Source organism: Solanum lycopersicum, chromosome 3, assembly GCF_036512215.1.
Source record: "Solanum lycopersicum chromosome 3, SLM_r2.1".
Lineage (NCBI taxonomy): Eukaryota > Viridiplantae > Streptophyta > Magnoliopsida > Solanales > Solanaceae > Solanum > Solanum lycopersicum.
Genome location: NC_090802.1, coordinates 60,243,768 through 60,261,782, shown reverse-complemented (window position 1 = coordinate 60,261,782; position 18,015 = coordinate 60,243,768). Strand labels below are relative to the sequence as shown.

The 18,015-nt window shown below is 32.9% G+C and overlaps 2 protein-coding genes across 5 annotated transcripts; one reads left to right on the top strand and one right to left on the bottom strand.

Annotated features, from left to right (window-relative positions):
• Nucleotides 1–2,878: 2,878 nt before the first annotated feature.
• On the bottom strand, nucleotides 2,879–17,964 carry VAHOX1 (homeobox-leucine zipper protein HAT5-like). Of its 4 annotated transcripts, XM_069294850.1 has the most exons (7): nucleotides 17,857–17,964; nucleotides 15,039–15,109; nucleotides 14,581–14,735; nucleotides 12,595–12,684; nucleotides 4,480–11,236; nucleotides 3,591–3,976; nucleotides 2,879–3,490 (listed from the first exon to the last, which is right to left on the bottom strand). In XM_069294850.1, the coding sequence occupies exons 5-7, from the start codon at nucleotides 4,628–4,630 to the stop codon at nucleotides 3,053–3,055; spliced, it is 975 nt and encodes a 324-aa protein (XP_069150951.1). In that variant the 5' UTR covers nucleotides 4,631–11,236; nucleotides 12,595–12,684; nucleotides 14,581–14,735; nucleotides 15,039–15,109; nucleotides 17,857–17,964; the 3' UTR covers nucleotides 2,879–3,052.
• On the top strand, nucleotides 14,080–17,598 carry LOC101251463 (protein NRT1/ PTR FAMILY 4.6). The gene is made up of 5 exons (XM_004236476.5): nucleotides 14,080–14,220; nucleotides 14,303–14,408; nucleotides 14,552–14,766; nucleotides 15,866–16,306; nucleotides 16,388–17,598. Exons 1-5 carry the CDS (start codon nucleotides 14,218–14,220, stop codon nucleotides 17,435–17,437), a joined length of 1,815 nt encoding a protein of 604 aa, XP_004236524.1. The 5' UTR covers nucleotides 14,080–14,217; the 3' UTR covers nucleotides 17,438–17,598.
• Nucleotides 17,965–18,015: the final 51 nt, after the last annotated feature.

Below are 18,015 nucleotides of genomic sequence, written 5' to 3'. Positions count from 1 at the left end.
TATATAAAAAATTAAAACGTTCACACCAGTCTCTTATATATTTTTTTTAAATAACAAACCTTTATTTATACAGAGTTTTAAAAAATTATTTTATTTTAAGTAAAAGGACAAAAAAAAAAATATTTCCTCGATATTTTTAAATTGGAAATTTCAGCATCGAAAGTAAAGAGAAGAAATTTTGGGGCATGGGGCCAATGAACTTTTGGACCGTACACGTATTAGCATAATCTTTTAGGTTAATGACAATTGCCACATAAAAGGCATAAATACAAATTAAAGGAGGACCCACATTAGTATATATTGGAGTTTCTTTGCTTGGTGGGGTTGTCATGATATTTGATTGATGTAGTGGTTTAGTGCTAAGCACGGTTTTAATTACGACCTTCTTGACAACAACGTCTCCTTCTTCTTTTTATATATATTTTCTTTTTAGAGTATAGTGTAACTAGTAGCCAACTAGTTAAATTAATTAAGATCTACCCCATTAATAATCTTCCTATCATTTACATAAATCACACTTTTAAAAGTTAGTTATATTATTTCCTTATTATTCTTTAAATTATAAAAATTTCTTAAATTTTATAAATTCAAGATACATCACTGAACTTCTGAATACATTAACCGACATTTAAATATATCGGTGATGGATGAATTCGAGAGGGAAGTGATCATGTATCGTAGAGAGGATAGAACATTGAGATATATATGAGATGAATGTACCAGAGAGAGGTAGGTCATCTAAATACATGAGAGAGGGATGCATTTGAGAGAAGGGGTGTATCAAAGAAGGGAAGATGTATTCCAGGGGTGGACCCACGTGATGTCCGCCGGGTGCTCGAGCACCCATTAACTTCGTTATGAAATATATATATATATCTATGTAGAAATTGATAGACATTCGTATAAAATTAACATAGAGCACCTAATGAATAAATCATATAGTTGGCCCAATGGTTCTACGATGAGTACTTAAGACTCTTTTAACCTTGTTGTACCAAGGTCCGAATCTCATTTTTAACACATTTTTTATAGTTTCAATTCAGAGCACCCACAACCTTAAAATTCTAGGGCGGCTGCTGATGTATTCAAGAGGGAGATATGATGTATCAGCGAGAGGAGATTGATATATTGTTAAACAATGACAAAAGTCCCAAATCGGTGCTTAATGAGATGAGTGAACTCCTTATAAGGCTTGGACGATCCTTCTCCCTTTCAGCTAACTTTTGGACCGTGAATTAAGTTTAAGACCTAATTTCACATGTATCATTAGAAGGAAGATCTCTAAATATTTAGGTAATTTTTCCATAATCTAGTAAAGAAACAAATTCTAGTTCTTTTTTCATTTTCACAATTTGATTCGAAATCCTCGATTAAGGATGGAGAGATTTCATTCATCGCAATAAGACCTATTGGTGACAAGGACATCGATGCCTTGTTTTTACACGCGTTACCTTTGATATCAGCAACTTTATATTCTTTTCTAATGTTCTGGGGTGCAAAATAGAAAGACGATTATGGATATTAATCTTTTAAGTACTTTTGACTAATTTATTTTGGGAAAAGTTTAACTTATTGTTCGAGTTTAATTTAATATGAGTTCCGTTCTGCCTTGGATAAAAGCAAAATAGAAATGAGATTTTTATTTAATTAATAAAAGCTTCTTCCTTTTTGCTCAACCACCTACGGTAAGTGCTTATTAGCCACTAATTTATTTAATTTATAAGTGATAATCAGTTTACGTGATTTAACTTGTGTTGATATCCTACTCATGTAACACATATTTAAGTATAAACATCGCACTTTCAAAATATTAAAATTCACTTTTCTTCATGACTTGGTATAATATTTGTCATAGTTGGTTAGATTAGCATTCTTTTAAAAGTGCTTGTAATTTTGTAGAGTGAGCATCATCAATTTTTTTATACGGATCTTACGTGTTTAAATATTAGATAGTTAAAAAATAAGATCATAAGTCGATTAAAAATTTGAGATTTATGAGTTTTTATATTAATCTTAAATTGACACTAAATTTAAGCACATCTGTAAAATCGAATTGTGTGCCTCTACAAGATATGTTTTTAGATGTCGCATTAAATATTCTTGGTTTGTATTGTTTGTTGGTGAAATAGTTTATGACTTTTCGACCAGGTATAGGGCGATTCTCAACCCTCCCTAAAAACGTCTTTATGTATTGTTTACCCTTTATTTCGAATGTCTGTCCAAAGAAGAATAAGTCAATTTTGTTTGAATAAATAAGGTTAAAGCTAGGTATATTAATTTGCTAAACATCCAAAAAATAATGATTTCATTTGAGAGACTTCAAGATTTAATTAAGGACCCTACACTTACTGTTTGACAACTTGTCTATTGATTAATCCTCCGTTACGACTATTATCCACCCCAACTCTTGTTTCATTGCACTTATTCCTTCTGACTTTTCATTCACATTAGATTCAATATTTTCAAAATTCAATCTGAAATTCAAGAATTAATAATTACTAATAAATGTGAAAGTTACCGATTTGGTAAATTGAATTTTTAGATAGGACAATTACCTTTCAATTCAGTAATACGGTGATTTATGCTCACTCCTATTTATTATGGAGCATCCTCCTAATTATCTGCACCTTGATTCATTAGTGACCAAAGTCAATATGAGCCAAACATAAATAAGTTAAACTTTTAACAGATAGCAAAGTTAAAGGACATTTTCTCATACTACATGCTAGAGCGCGGATTTGGACCTTTTGCCTTATAGAATTGGTCATGGTATAATAGAATTGTGATCACTAATAGTGAATTCAATAACGTAATTTCACAACATATAAAGCACCAGCTAGAGCCTACACAACAGGTATGCAAAGCGCAATAGCCATAGTTCCAAACTGTTTTGTGACCAGAACTCATTACTATTCTTGGACCCATACATTGGACTTTATTTATTACAGAAATGTGCTTTCTATACAATGTCTCCAAATATATGACATATTACTAGGACACATTAAATAGTATTCTGCATTACTACTAATCAAATACAAACATTTTTTTTAACTTAATAAGTCCAGAAACCAAAACCTTGGTCTTCAACTGGAAATCCAAAGTAACTCAAATTTGATGATGTCGCGGGATAATCATCATCCGCGTCTTTGCCAAGTAGGTTGGCAGTAGAAAGCATATTCTTGCTGAAGTTTTCATCATCATCCTGAGATGAATCCGACTGATCAGTTTCAAATGCGCGAGCAGAATCATCCTGATCTACGACTGAGGAATGCATTCTACTGGTGTAACGTGGGCTTTCTGAGTCGAAAACATCACTCTTAGCAGAGCTTAAATCTTCCTGCTGGTGCTTAACAACCAGAGCTGGTACATTGGACATTGGATCAACCACGGTTTCTTTTGCCAATGCATTGGAGTGTTTGTGTTCATCGCGCAAATCCAATTGCCCATTTCCTTTCTCTTTGATAAACAGCTTACCGGTGAGACGGAAAACCTGAATCAAGGATTGAACCATCAAACACAAGCATAGTCGACAAGCTCAAGAAAATGAAATTACATTTAATGAAGTACCAAATATGATGCAAGGTCCTTACTTCAGTTCGAAGATCTTCTTTTTCCTTGAGAAGATTATTGTAATTTGATTTCAGAGTATCGTATCTATTCCTCAATTCATCATAATCTTTCTCGAGCTGCTTAGTCTTCCATCGCGCACGACGATTCTGAAACCAAATTGCAATTTGGCGAGGCTGCAGACCAAGTTCTTTAGCAAGCTGAACTTTTCTTTCTGGTTCAAGTTTGTTCTCTTCCCCAAAACTCTTCTCAAGAAACTGAACTTGGTTGTCAGTAAGTCGCCTCTTCTTCTCCGCTTGATGAAGATATTCCCCCAATTCATCAGCTTCATTGTCATCCTGATCGAACGAATCAAAGAATGATCTCTTCCCTCCATTAACACCGCGAAAACTCACCATAGAACTGGATCCTGATAGATAAAAACACCCACAGAACAAATTACTACCAAGTTATCAATTTTGACTAAAATTCAGTTCCATTTAAAACTAGCTAAGACTTTCTAGTATTCTCCTTATCAAAACATCATTTCTATACACCATCAGTTACTCTTGTATCTTTACTTTCTTTTACTATTTAAAACAACATACCCCAGTGAAATCCCACTAAATAAAATCTCGGGAGAACAGAGTGTACATAGACATTACTACTTTCACACGACATAGAGATCCTGTTTAACCTTAGCTCAAGCTCATCAAACCCAACTTTTTCTTTTACAATATGCTATACAAATTCAATTTCATCACTAGATGGATGTGATAACAACTATCTCAGGCCAATCAACCAAATGAACATAATAGTAATTCAATTCAATATTATCACAAATTCATACAAACAGATAAGATTTCTATCTAAACCAAAATTAACCAAATAAAAAACATACAAAGTCAACGGTGTAAGAAAAATAGGATGTACCCAAGAAATTAGAAGAAGAAGAGGCAGGGGCAAAAAGGGAACCAAGATGCCCTTTCGGTGCAGTAGATGAAGAAAACACGTCTCTCTGTTTTTGAGTAAAAACGCCATCGAAATTAGAAGAACCACCATAGAGAATCCCTGGAGCCATCATAGCTTCGAATTCTACAGACAAATTTTTTTAAATTATAAAACAGAGATCTTTTCAAGAAACACCCATATCCGCTCGTTTCGTTATGTAATTAAGAATTTGGGGTTCTTGATAAATACCCCCTTTAATATATATATATATATTGTATTCTTGTATTAAAACTATATACTATATGGAATTAGTAAAGATCTATAGCTTGTGGCGAAAGAAGCTTGTGATTATGATTTCAGTGATGTGGGAAGTGTGAGAGCACCTACTGCCGATCACCATAAACATCATCACCCTTGCTTACAAATTCAATACAAGGATATGATTATGAACCAAAAAAAAAAAGATAGCCAAGTTCCAGAACCAAAAACAGAAATTTTGTTGATTTTTTTTTTTTTGGGAATAAAGCAGAGCAAAGAGGGTGTGTTGGAGCAGAGAAGAGATGTGACTGAAGTGTTTTTGATTCATTTCTCTTTGCCAACAGACTACTTATAACCAAAAATAATTTTAAGCTTTGGTCACCTAGTGAGTGTTATTAATTAAAGGGACCATTTTAACCTGCTATATAAAATCATATTTTAACCAACTATATAAAATCATAATATAAAATCAAAATTAATATAAAGTTGAAATAGTTTAGATAATTTTTTTTTAAAAAAAATAAATTGTGTATCTTTTCACATAAGTTATGAAAATATTAAATTTTTTTTATTTTATAATTACCAAATTATAGATCATATCGTGCATTATAATTTCTTACAAAAATTTAAAAGATTACTCTTTCTTTTATAAATTATATAAACTTATGAGTCTAGTGTTATATTTCACAAAATAAAAGTTTTTTAAAAAATAATATTGCAAATCATACTTTACGGAAAATTTAAATTTTTAAATCACGATTTTCAATTATATGTGAATGCAAAACTGAAAAATTAAAATCATAACTTCATATTTTGAGCGCAAGTTATACATACTTTGGAGAAATATCTCATATTAAAATATATTCAAGTTTCACATTTTTAATGTTAAATATCATACATGCATTCACTTGACATACAAATACATTTGTGTATCGTTATTTTACACTCTTTTTATATTAATTAACGTGTATCTATTTCATAGTAGTATATAATACAAGCATTAAATTTTAAGTTATCATAAATCAAACACTTTTCTCAAGTTCAAAGCTTATAAATATATCTCTTTGTTTTCAATGTATTTACGTATAAACATATATTCTTAGAATAAGAATAAGAAAAAATAAATACAAATATATATATGTTCTTAAAACTATTAACTCGTCTTAATTTTATACATATATATACATAAATATATAAATATACAAATATATATGTATCTCTTCAAGATACAGATCTACAGAAAATTTAGTATTGCAATTTTTCTAGAATTCAGTTCAAAGCAGTTGGTGATAAATTGGTAAATATAAAAATAGAGAGATGAAAACAAAGTCCCAATCAGTCGGTGGGGTGACGTATATTGTTGCTCTTTCTCTTTGCCTTTTTCAACTTTTTGTGTTTTTTCTTTCAAATTAAATAAAAAATAAAAAACTGATCGAAATCTTTTTAAAATTTGAAAGGGCAATTACAAAAACATAAACTGTTACTCACTTCGCTCCTATTTACTTGACACGTTGCACAAAAAGACATGTTGCTACGACAACGGCCTTGTAACTGTAGCATCTCAATTCCACTTGTCATTTCACCATTTGAAAAAACATTTTTCTAGTTATAACTTGGGCTTAATTTTTATGACTATCTCTTAAATTTATCTTTTTTCATTTAAAAATAAATATATTACGATTTGTTTCTATAAAATATGACACACGACCAAAATTGAATTTTAAAAGTTTGCTGGAGGTTTGTATCGATGGCGAAGTTAGAAATTTTATGAAGATCGTTTAAAAGTAATAGTGTGCGATTGTTAAAATAAACTTTTATTAAAAATGTTAAAAAAATAATTATATGTGACTCTCAAAATAAAATAAAATAATATTATTTTATTTGTGGTTTAAACCCAAAACTCCTTCATTTCAAATGAACACTCATTACAACTAAGCGAAAGACATAACTTTTGCCAAGTGTGTTCAACTTTAAATATACATTATTTAAATATAGAGAAGGTTCGTCCAAGTCCATATAAGGAGACTAATTTTTCATCCTCCCAATATTGGACTTCTAATTTGTTTCAATTGATATTTAAACTCATATAACTATTTAAAATATGTCCTCAACTATATAAACTTGAATTAACATTTTTATGAAATTAACATGTTGAGATGATAATCTACATTACTTATGGTATAATTTTAAAATTTAAAATATTAAATTAGTTAAATAAACTTTTGAAAAGGAAAAATATTAAGAGACGAAACAAATAATTACTCTCTCGGAACTAACTCCCTTGACATAAGACATCTACCTGTAAATACTTCATATGTTTTCTTCTCACTGAGCTCGTCCGTGCGTGATTGATTAATCAACTTTTAGATTATCGAGGTCGAGATTGATAATGTTTCTTTATTATGAAAGAAAATCTTACGAGAAATATTTTTTTATATAGATCTCATTATAATACAAAATTAAATTAATTAAAATTTTGATAAAAATATCAAATATCAACAAAAAGCATGAAAATAAATCGATCTTTAAGACTTTTTAATCTTTGCGTATTAGACAGGTACTAATCTTTTGACTTGAGCAATGTAGTAGTAAAATTATGTTGAAATCAAAGGTGATAGAAACTATTAAAAAAGGATTGATGAAACATCTGGCATGTTCATAGAATGAAAGTCAAGAGTTGACTTTTATAAGTAGGTATCCTCCACTTATTGTGCTTATCTAGTCGGCCCAGATAAACGAAAAACGAGAAAAAATATTCACGATGATCTTACAAGTGAAATTTAGAGATAATAATATTGTACGTAGACGTTATTTATACCTTGAGATAATGGAGTTGAAATATATTACGTATATATTTATATTTATTAATTTGATGTAAACATGTTATATATATAATTTTTTTATTAAAAAAGGAGAGAGAGAGTTTATATGCTACTATGACGAATTACTAAAAATAAATTATTTTTAATTTATCACTTAATTATGATAGACAACTAAAATTTTTGATCTGAGCTGATAAACTTTTCTTTTTATTTTTTTGATGTTAAAAAAAGGAAATTTAACTCCTCACTTCTAAAATACTAAATTAATGTACTAATTTCCCCTTTTTAAGAATGTAACTAAAGTGAGCAAGGGATTTAAGTTGTTGGCACGCACAAATGAAAACATGTTTTATATTCTATAAGACGCTATAAAAGTTGGGTGGATAATGAAAAATAAATTTGAGGCTACTAAGGGCGAGTTTGTACTTAAAAAGAATACAAATTCAAAACTTCTAAAAATGACGAAGTATTTAATATTCGAGCAGTTACCACAATCCTTGTTGATAGCAGTGACTTAATATATCTATTGAGGATTAAAAGGGCATAATACATAAAAATATTTTTTAACTTGACTTCAAATCACATTTATGAATGTGCACAGTTGACAATTAAACTTGTAAAAAGTTGAAAAAATAGACACACATGTTCTACATGTCATTTTTTTTTGTCCTACGTGGTGTCTTACATGTATTGTGCCATGTAGGATTAATGTGTTTATTTATTTAAAAGTTGGATAGTTAAAGTGTACGTTTGTACATTATGAAAGTTAAAGATCAAAGTTAAAATTTGAAACTAAGTTTAGAGTCTAATATATATACTATGCCATCAATATATGTGGGGAATAAAAAAGAATTTACCTAAATGAGAAAGGAAGAGAAGACATAGATTAAAGGAAGATAGAAAGATATGGCAGAACATAAAATAGTGATTCTGGAATTAGTATCTGATACACCTTTATTACAATCTTCTTTTAAGGTTTACATATATTATAAAGATAGGATCGAGAAAGTGGAAAGAGTAAGACATGGGAGCTGAATGTGATCTATTTTTTTTACTTCTACTTTAATTTTTTAAAGTAGTATATAAACAAATAACCCAAATTGAAAAAAATAATGGTATTGATTTATTGGTCATGTATTACGATTTAGAATTAATTTGATAATGATTTAACATATCCGTAATCGATAATGTCTAAAATCGAAGTAAACCACCTAATACTATATATAATATTTTGTATGACCTGGAGCTTGAACTTCTAGTCCTCTAATATTTATACATCTCAAAAAGATGATTTAAGTTATTTTTTATATGGTTGTAATTGTAAAATGTAAGGACTGTACGTACTTACCAACTCTACGATCGACTTAAAATAAAAATAATAAAAATTAGTAATTGAAAATTGATTGATAAATATGAACTTTTAAGGCGAAAACACCATGACAAGGTTATAATAAATCTTCAACTTAAACAAATGAAAATACTATCATAAATTTTGAAATCTGTCTGGGGTATTGTGGAGCTTCACTTTTTAAAATTTGAAATCCATAAGAAAGAATCGCTATTTTTAATGACTATGATTATTTTTCAAATTACAAATTCTAAATGATTATTATTTTCTAATATAAACTTGTAAAAAATGTTGCCACATTGATTTCAAAGGCTATATAATATGATTAAGGAGTAAATATAAGATTAGTATCTTTTAGCCAAATTCTTTATTTACTTTTTCTATCAAACTAAGTAGACATTAACCATTATACATATTACTACCTATATGGTTATTCATATATTATACATTTATCAATAATTTTCTACCTCAATTTAAATGATAAGCGGCTATTTAATATAATTCTTCCATGACACGGCGATCACTATGACTCCAATTTTCAAGCCCAACTCAGAATTTGTCCAAGAGAACCAAATACAAAAACCAAGCCCAACTCAAAATTTGTCCAAAATTGATTTAGTCAACATTGAGATATGTTTCCAACACTTATAAGTTATAACGAATAATTTAAGTGTGAAACTAAACAATAATAGATAAATTTAGATACATTTTTGATAATATCAGAATTAAAAACAATAAGAAATTAGTCTGAAACTAGAGAGGGGGTGGGGGGATGAGACCCCAAAAGTAGACACATGTGAATATCAGTCAAAGCAAAATTCTTAAATAACCAAATTGGCTAAATTATCAGCTATCTAATTAGACTCTTTATAAATGTGGACAATAGAGACCATCTAGTTCATAGCCAAAAAGTGACGAATGTGGTAAAAATTATGCAATTTTATGACCTTTTGTTTTTCTTTCACCAATGATGTCACAACCAAGGTAAAAATTAGGCACTACCATGCATCCCATTATGATTTAGTAACAATAAAGTCTCGATTGCGATATGATTCATTGTTTGGCAGGAAGATGCAAAACTTGTGTAGTTAAGAAGTGATGACCTAATCAGCAAATAAGACAGCCTAGTATGAAGCAATTTGCTTCATAAAAAGGCCACTCTAAATTGTCCCAAAGACCTTATAGGATGGATCATATACCAAACCAAAAGAAGGTGAATAAAACACAAGTTCGGTAATAATGTACTACTCTATAGTGTTAGCACAATAAGTTAGTTTGTGGTTGAGACCCCTCAAGTTTGTTGGTACCATTCACAGTCGGTACGATCAATTAGCACTTTGCGTCTCATAAAGGTCAGAAGGACCTTTAAAACTATCAAATGAGTGTGTACTGGAGATATTTTTAGCAAGTTACCTACCATACAGATTCCTTAATTTAGTGTCTTTTCAACTTCAATAAACAGTATGCTCGCTCATATAATGAAATGGTCTGATTTGAACACATTCCTACCAACATTCTCAAGAAAGTGCAACTGTCTTTTCTGCGTTTCCTTAGTCGGTATTCAGTACCTACATTGGAGCCTAGACTAATTTGAATTTGCATCGTGTAACACCCATTAAAGTGAGAAGTGTTTCCGAGCAGTCCTTTTTTTTTTTTTTAAAATACATGGAGCTTGAACTCGAGATCTCTGATTAAGTTTGGAGAAATCCTATCTATCCCAACATAATCCTTGATGGAAGAGTAAAACAGTCCTGACAAATAATTGAGAACTTGTACATTCTATGTCATTAATTATAGGGGGTAACATTCAAGCTCTCCCTAGTACTTTGATGTTCTTCAGAATGGGACTGTTCCTAATCATTTCTATACCTAAAAAACTTTCAAGAAGAATCGATAATAAATTAATGGTGACCTAGCTGTGCCTCTCGGGCCAGTAAGGTAAAAAGAATGACCACAATTGAGCAAAGCATCTAACTTGTTCATACTAGGCATGCATATCAATAGTATTTTGGAACCAATTTTGCTGAACACTTTGTTGGTATATGAATCATTTGCTGAAATCTACACCAAGCTGGAGTAATATTTTAGATTGTGGTGTAGCTATAAACTGATTTAGTTTTGTTTTAGAAAAATATATCTGACACGTTCCAGATAAGGCATTCAAATGGTCGACTTACCTTTCAAGATAGCACCACTAGTCCACTACAATTCCCTCTTTCAGAAGGAAAAGGGCACATGTGCTGACACCAAGCAACCAATCAGGTAAGCCTTTTCCTCTCCATGTCCTTTTCATAGCAAACACTTCCTGTCTCTGTAATAAAAGAGTACAATTGGATTAACTTCACATCCCACTCCAATTCACCGGCTTTCTATAGAGGACAAATATGACTGGCACACCACAATAGTCTTAAAAACTATGTGGCTAATGGCTTTTTTCTTGAAATTTCCCAAGATAACGAAGTAAACAATCAAGGAATCAGAAAAAAAAAGTTAAGCCATGCAATAACATGAAGTTTAAACAAAGATAAAAAGATGCACTTCTGTGAGCCACGGAAAGTAAGGAGGAGGAAATTTTAAACCAAATACACCAATTTCTTAACTAGTAGATTTCCTGGCCAAAATGAGGGCTTTCAGATTGATCACGACATACTCGGATAAGGTCCCAATAGGAATAGCATTAGGCATCAAACATAGTTATTATTTTTACTACTTTTGGCCTAAGGTTAGTTGAAGCATGATCTGTTTATCATAACCTGGGGTATTGATAAGATTCCAGATTCCAGACACTTAAAAGATGCATTCTTAACTTTGCATAACCAGACATGTCTTTAATTAAGGCTTTCCAACTCCTTTAGTTGAGCATAAGAAGGATGTTGAACATCTGAAGTCAACCAAAATAAAGGGATGGTGGATGTGAACAGGCATCTTGATACAGAGCTAACTGACTTCAGATAATGATGAATTTGTGCACATGTTTTATAGGAGATTATTACCAGAACACAGAAGATGAAAAAAGAAAAGACCAAGTAATACAGGAGGAATTTCCAAAAAACAAGAGAGAGAAACACAGTTGCGAAACCTAACAGTAATTTCACAAACTTCAACCTTTCCAGAAGCTTCAACATTCCATATATGACTAATAATGCCTTGTAAATTTGCAATCCACGTCATGAAACCAGAACCTAATCGTAACACTTCAATTTGATAGACAAAAAATAAAACCACATCCATCAATCATTACCGGTCTAGTATCAAACTTTCTGCTGTGGTAATGCAAAATAACATTCAGATGTGCTGAAGTTATTAAGTTCTTACAGGTCTGATCTAGAAAATAGCAGCAGTGCTCAAAGCACCCAACACAAGGTTTTGGAAAAGCAGATGCAATAGTGATACAGTGGATACCTGAATCTAAAGATGCTCTTTGTGCACATTTTAGGAGGCTGCTTACAGGTTAATGCTCAAGTTTGTGACACTAAGACACTGCAATAGAAAAACTAAAACTGGAACCTAAGCTAAACACTTCTAATAACTGTTTTTTGACATAACTAAATATAGGAAGAAACAGGTACCATGGAATTAGTCGAGGTGCACGCAAGCTTATCCGGACACCAATATTAATACAGAAATAGCAATAGATAAAAACATCACTAGAATGACATGACAAAGTACGTATCTTAAGATTTTTGGAACTTCCACCATCACATCTGGAAATGTCTCAGGCATGCCTGGCACTGCTTCCTGCTCCATTCCCTCCCTGGTCTAAAAATAAAAAAAGAACCATCCAGAAAGCGGATAAGAACAAATCATTCGAGAATCAGGAAAAAATTCAAAGGAGACATGATGTGTCTTGGTATTTCATCATAGCTTACAACATGTGTTTAAATCAATGATGGATTTATTCTACTGTCAAATCATATTAACCAAAATATCCTAGAAAAATTTAGAAACTATTGGATCAACAAAGTTAAGATAATTTATCTAATCTTGGCCTATTGACTCATATGAGATATGCAAATAAAGCTGCTAAAACATAAACTTCAAAATTAGAAATGGAATATCATGTCTTTATTCCAAAAACAAAAAACTTGAATCACATTAATTTGGTGTGAAGACTATAGAATGTCACATGCTAGAATTTCATAAGTTCCAGTTTCCGGGGAACTTAGGTAAATATCTCATGATTGATCTCAAGCATACATCAATAATTTTTAAGGGAACCATATAATTACAATCCCTCTGCCTCAGTGCAATTGAAAAGGCTAGTCGCTTCAACTTGATAACACTCAAATGAGTAAACTTGAAAAACATTTAGTATTATTTTTACTCTGGAGTGTGGACATGCTAATACTTTTACGTTTTCTTAATTTTTTGTCATCTACTTAAAAGTGCTTGCTTACACAGCAGAGTTTGACAGGACATTAGATGGAAGCAAATGCTAATGGCTATGACTTTAAGAACTTCCAGCCACTCAATTTGGTGAATTTTGGAGTATGATTCCCATAAATAATGAGGGTCCACATGGGAAACTTGCAGACATGAGTTCCACTAGATGATAAGATAAAATTAACAGGTTAACTCAAGTACCAAAAAGAAGGAACTAGAGAGTTGAAAACCTTTCTAAGACACAGCCAAGGACAACAATCACGTGAAGTAGAAACCGACTGATCTATATAGATAAGTGACTATAATGAACCACCTCATTTTACAGAAGAGCATCAAGACAAAGATAGAGCAATTTGTGATAGAAGGAAGAAATTTCACACACATATACAGAAAAAAGAAATGTTGGCAGTAAAAGAACTAAAATGAACCCAGCAATTAAATTCAATATACAGTAAATTATCCCATGTCAACTATGTAACGGAAACCATTCTGAAAATAGTAATGAACAAGTTTTATCCCCTCATTCCACATTAATTGTCTCCTCCCTAACCTTTAACACACTAGACCTCATAGACACTTATCCCCACATTCCTACACTCCACCCTCGCCATCAATTTTTTTCTAGATTATATAAAGTGTGTTTGGCCAATATCTTTTGCTAACCAAATACTAGAAAATAAGTAAGACACCCACTTATTTTCTAAGAGAAAATTTTTCGTCCTACCAAACACACCCTTAATGCAGGGTCAAAATCAGAGATCCAGATTTTTCCACACAACTTGAACATCCTCGTCCATCCAGTATTTAAAGGTGACATTGGTGTAGCTTCCTTGTTAGACTGGAAAACTTCTAACTTGGGACTCCTATATCAAGATTCCTGAAACTTAACATATAAACACATACACACAGATGGTGCATTACAGCTCTCATTTCCTTTTTTATTTTATGTTCCGCCCAGAAAATCTGTACTTAATTTATGTGCATTACACTGCAGGATCATGAGCAGGGTTTCACCATGTGGGAAGGCTATGTGGACTGGAGAAACAGGGCAGCCATTAAAGAATGTCATGGTGGAGCTGTTGCTGCCTCCTTTGTATTGGGTCTGTAAACCACATCTCTTTTCATGAATGCTACAACTGATATTCATGAATTAGTAATTATAATCTGTCTGAACTTAGTCATTAATAGTAAAATATAGCTTGTAACAAACTATCAATCTGATTGTTTTCAATTGTGGATGTAGTGGTGGAGATTTTGGAGAACTTAGCATACCTGGCAAATGCGAGCAATCTAGTCCTTTATTTATCGAAGTTCATGAATTTTTCTCCATCTGCTTCAGCCAACATAGTTACAAACTTTATGGGAACTTCTTTCTTCCTTGCTCTACTTGGCGGACTCTCATCTGATTTCTTCTCCACCTATTACATCTATATCATAAGTGCAACAATAGAATTTATGGTAAGATATCTGTCTCTTTGACATTATCTTTTGTTCGATAACATGCACTAACCAGATAACATTAGTTTAACTTTTTTGAGATCAAACCCCCCCCCCCCAGCTTTGTACTGTCTGCTATACCAAAAGACACAAGTAGATAGAGTAGAATGTCAATCTGGACCTTGATAACATCACAGGAAATTGGACAAAAGGAATAGAACATCAATGGCAGGTATGCGTCATTAACCATGACAGCAGTTATGAGAAAACAGTCAGTTGTTTTAGGTCCGTACTTGAGAAAACAGAATCTGATGGAATTTCCAAGCAGTCCATAAGATATTGTCATAAGGATCTTGGAGGTATTCTGTGGAAGAAACAACGATGCCACACTCAAATAGTTGTCCTGGATATGCTAGGTATATTAGCAGACATATACTAAAAACTAGCAAGCATAAAAATCACTCCATAACTTTATCTACCCCACATCACATATATTTCCATCCACACCATTTATTAACTTATGGGGTCAGCAGCATAATAGAAATAAAAATTAATTACTAAATGAACAAATGATGTACACCAAATTCCACATGCCTTTAATTTTTCTAGCCAATTAGAGATCAGGAATGCAAAAATGGGCCCATGGCGCAATCACCTGATTGATGACCGATGGCACAGAAATTCAGTATAGCTCATTTTCAGGTCAATTTTTAACGAAAAAGGCATACGATAATAAAATGTTACTTCAGCTTTCATGGAGAAATAATGGAAAGCTCAGTATATATCAAATAGTGTATCAGCACCATAGTTCCTTCATCAGACTTCACCAGGTAAAATTATCAAGTGATCAAGGCTTTTATTCAGAACCATCCACGGCTTTTTTCCTGTCGCCGGAAAAATAGACTGCATGGACTTACTAGTTTTTCAGGAACCACTTTAAGGATCTCAAAAGGAAGTGCCTAAGTTTCCTACGACGATGATGAACATTCTGCTTCTTTAGAACTTGGTCAGACTGGGAAAAAATACGAGACACATACCCTTCAGAAGATTATAGCATGAGACATGCAGTAAGTAGGATGGCATGTCACATGAACTGTTACTAATCTAAATACTGGAACAGGGACTATTAATGCTGACATTGCAAGCTTGCATACCTTCCCTGAGGCAGCCCATCTGTGCATCAGTAAACAGAAACGCCCCATGCAAAGAAGTAGGTGGTGGCCACATAGCAATGTTATTTTCTGGCCTCTACCTGGTGGCCTTGGGTGTTGGAGGGATAAAAGGTTCACTTCCTTCACATGGAGCGGAGCAATTCGATGAGAATACGCCACAAGGAAGGAAGCACAGATCTAGCTTTTTCAATTATTACATCTTCTGTCTTGCTTGTGGAGCACTGATTGCAGTGACATTAGTAGTGTGGATAGAAGATAATAAAGGCTGGCAGTGGGGCTTCGGTATCTCAACCGTAGCTATATTGAGCTCAATTGTCATTTTCCTCCTCGGATCTAGGACTTACAGGATCAAAGTTCCCACAGGAAGCCCAATGACAACCATTTTTAAGGTATGGTTCTGTTATTAGTAGGCATCCTGAACATAAGTACTACATTAAGGTAGAGTAATTCACATTGAATTATTCGTACAGGTTCTTGTGGCGGCATTTTCCAACTCTCTATTCCCTAAGAACTCTATTGGTAATGTGTTAGACACGAGGGAAACCCCCCAATACACAACTGAGATTAGTGCGGAAGAAGGACATGGAGATCTAAACACAGAAATTCAAACTGAAATGAAGGACCTCAAATCCATTGCTAAAGCAACAGTGGAGAACGCTACCTACCCATCACTGCAATGCACAGTCAAACAAGTACAAGACGTGAAAATAGTCGTCCAGGTCGTGCCAATATTTATGTCTACCGTTATGCTTAACTGTTGCCTTGCTCAGCTTTCCACATTTTCGGTACAACAAGCAGCCACTATGAACACATATATTGGAGCTCTAAAAGTTCCACCAGCTTCTCTTCCAATATTTCCAGTCATATTCACAATGATACTGGCACCTGTATATAACCATATGATAATCCCCTTTGCCAGGGCAGTGACTAAGAGCGAAATGGGCATTACTCATCTACAACGGATTGGAACCGGGCTATTCCTATCAGTTGTAGCTATGGCTGTTGCAGCTCTGGTGGAGATGAAGCGGAAGAGGGTTGCCGAACAATCTGGATTAATGAATTCAACTGAACCACTGCCTATCACATTTCTTTGGGTAGCATTGCAATATCTGTTCCTGGGATCAGCTGATCTCTTCAGCTTAGCTGGCCTAATGGAATTCTTCTTCACTGAGGCCCCTTTAAGCATGAGGTCATTGACAACAGCACTCTCTTGGGCATCACTAGCCATGGGTTACTACCTTAGCTCGGTGATTGTATCAATAGTAAACCATATAACAGGTAGATTTCAGCAAACACCTTGGCTCTACGGGAGTAATTTGAATCATTATCACCTTGAAAGGTTTTATTGGCTAATGTGCATATTAAGTGGATTAAATTTCTTCCATTATCTCCTATGGGCCACTCGGTACAAATACAGATCAACAAAGCCTGATGACGAGAGAGACCAACTTGATAACACACCATCAAGTGATGTTCAAATGCTAAAAACAAAAAGAAATAAGAGGCAGGGATCTGAGTAGCTAGCATACATTGTTGGCCATCTACCTAAATTATCAATATTTGAAGTTTCTAAAATCCGGAGCACTCGTTATCCTTAGGTGTTCTGGTAATACCAATTACGTTGTATTATTACTAATAGAAAATGCAAGCTAATCCACCATATTTTCTATTTGCTCCATGACATCTAGTGCATGTACTTTTCTTCATAATCATAAATATATCATATAATAACATCTGATTTAGTAGTAAGCTACTGATGTGAAAAGGTCATTTGATAGAGACTTGGCAATGTAAAAGTAAAAGGAAGATACGTTACCCCAAATATCATGCATTCAAGATGAAGATACCAATGCTAAGAAAAACAGTGAGAACTCAACAAAATTGACAGTCAATCAGAGTATTGAAAACTAGAACGAGAAGCTATTTGCATATAACCTACCAAATTAAATGATTCATTAACAAATCTCCATCTTTTTCGTCCTCGTCAATTCCTTGGTTCACATGGCGGTCCTTGCTCTGCACTACCTTCGAGGCCGTCAAATTGATGCTGCAAAATTACAGAGCCATGGAATTAGCAATTCAGTAACAGAAGCTGAGG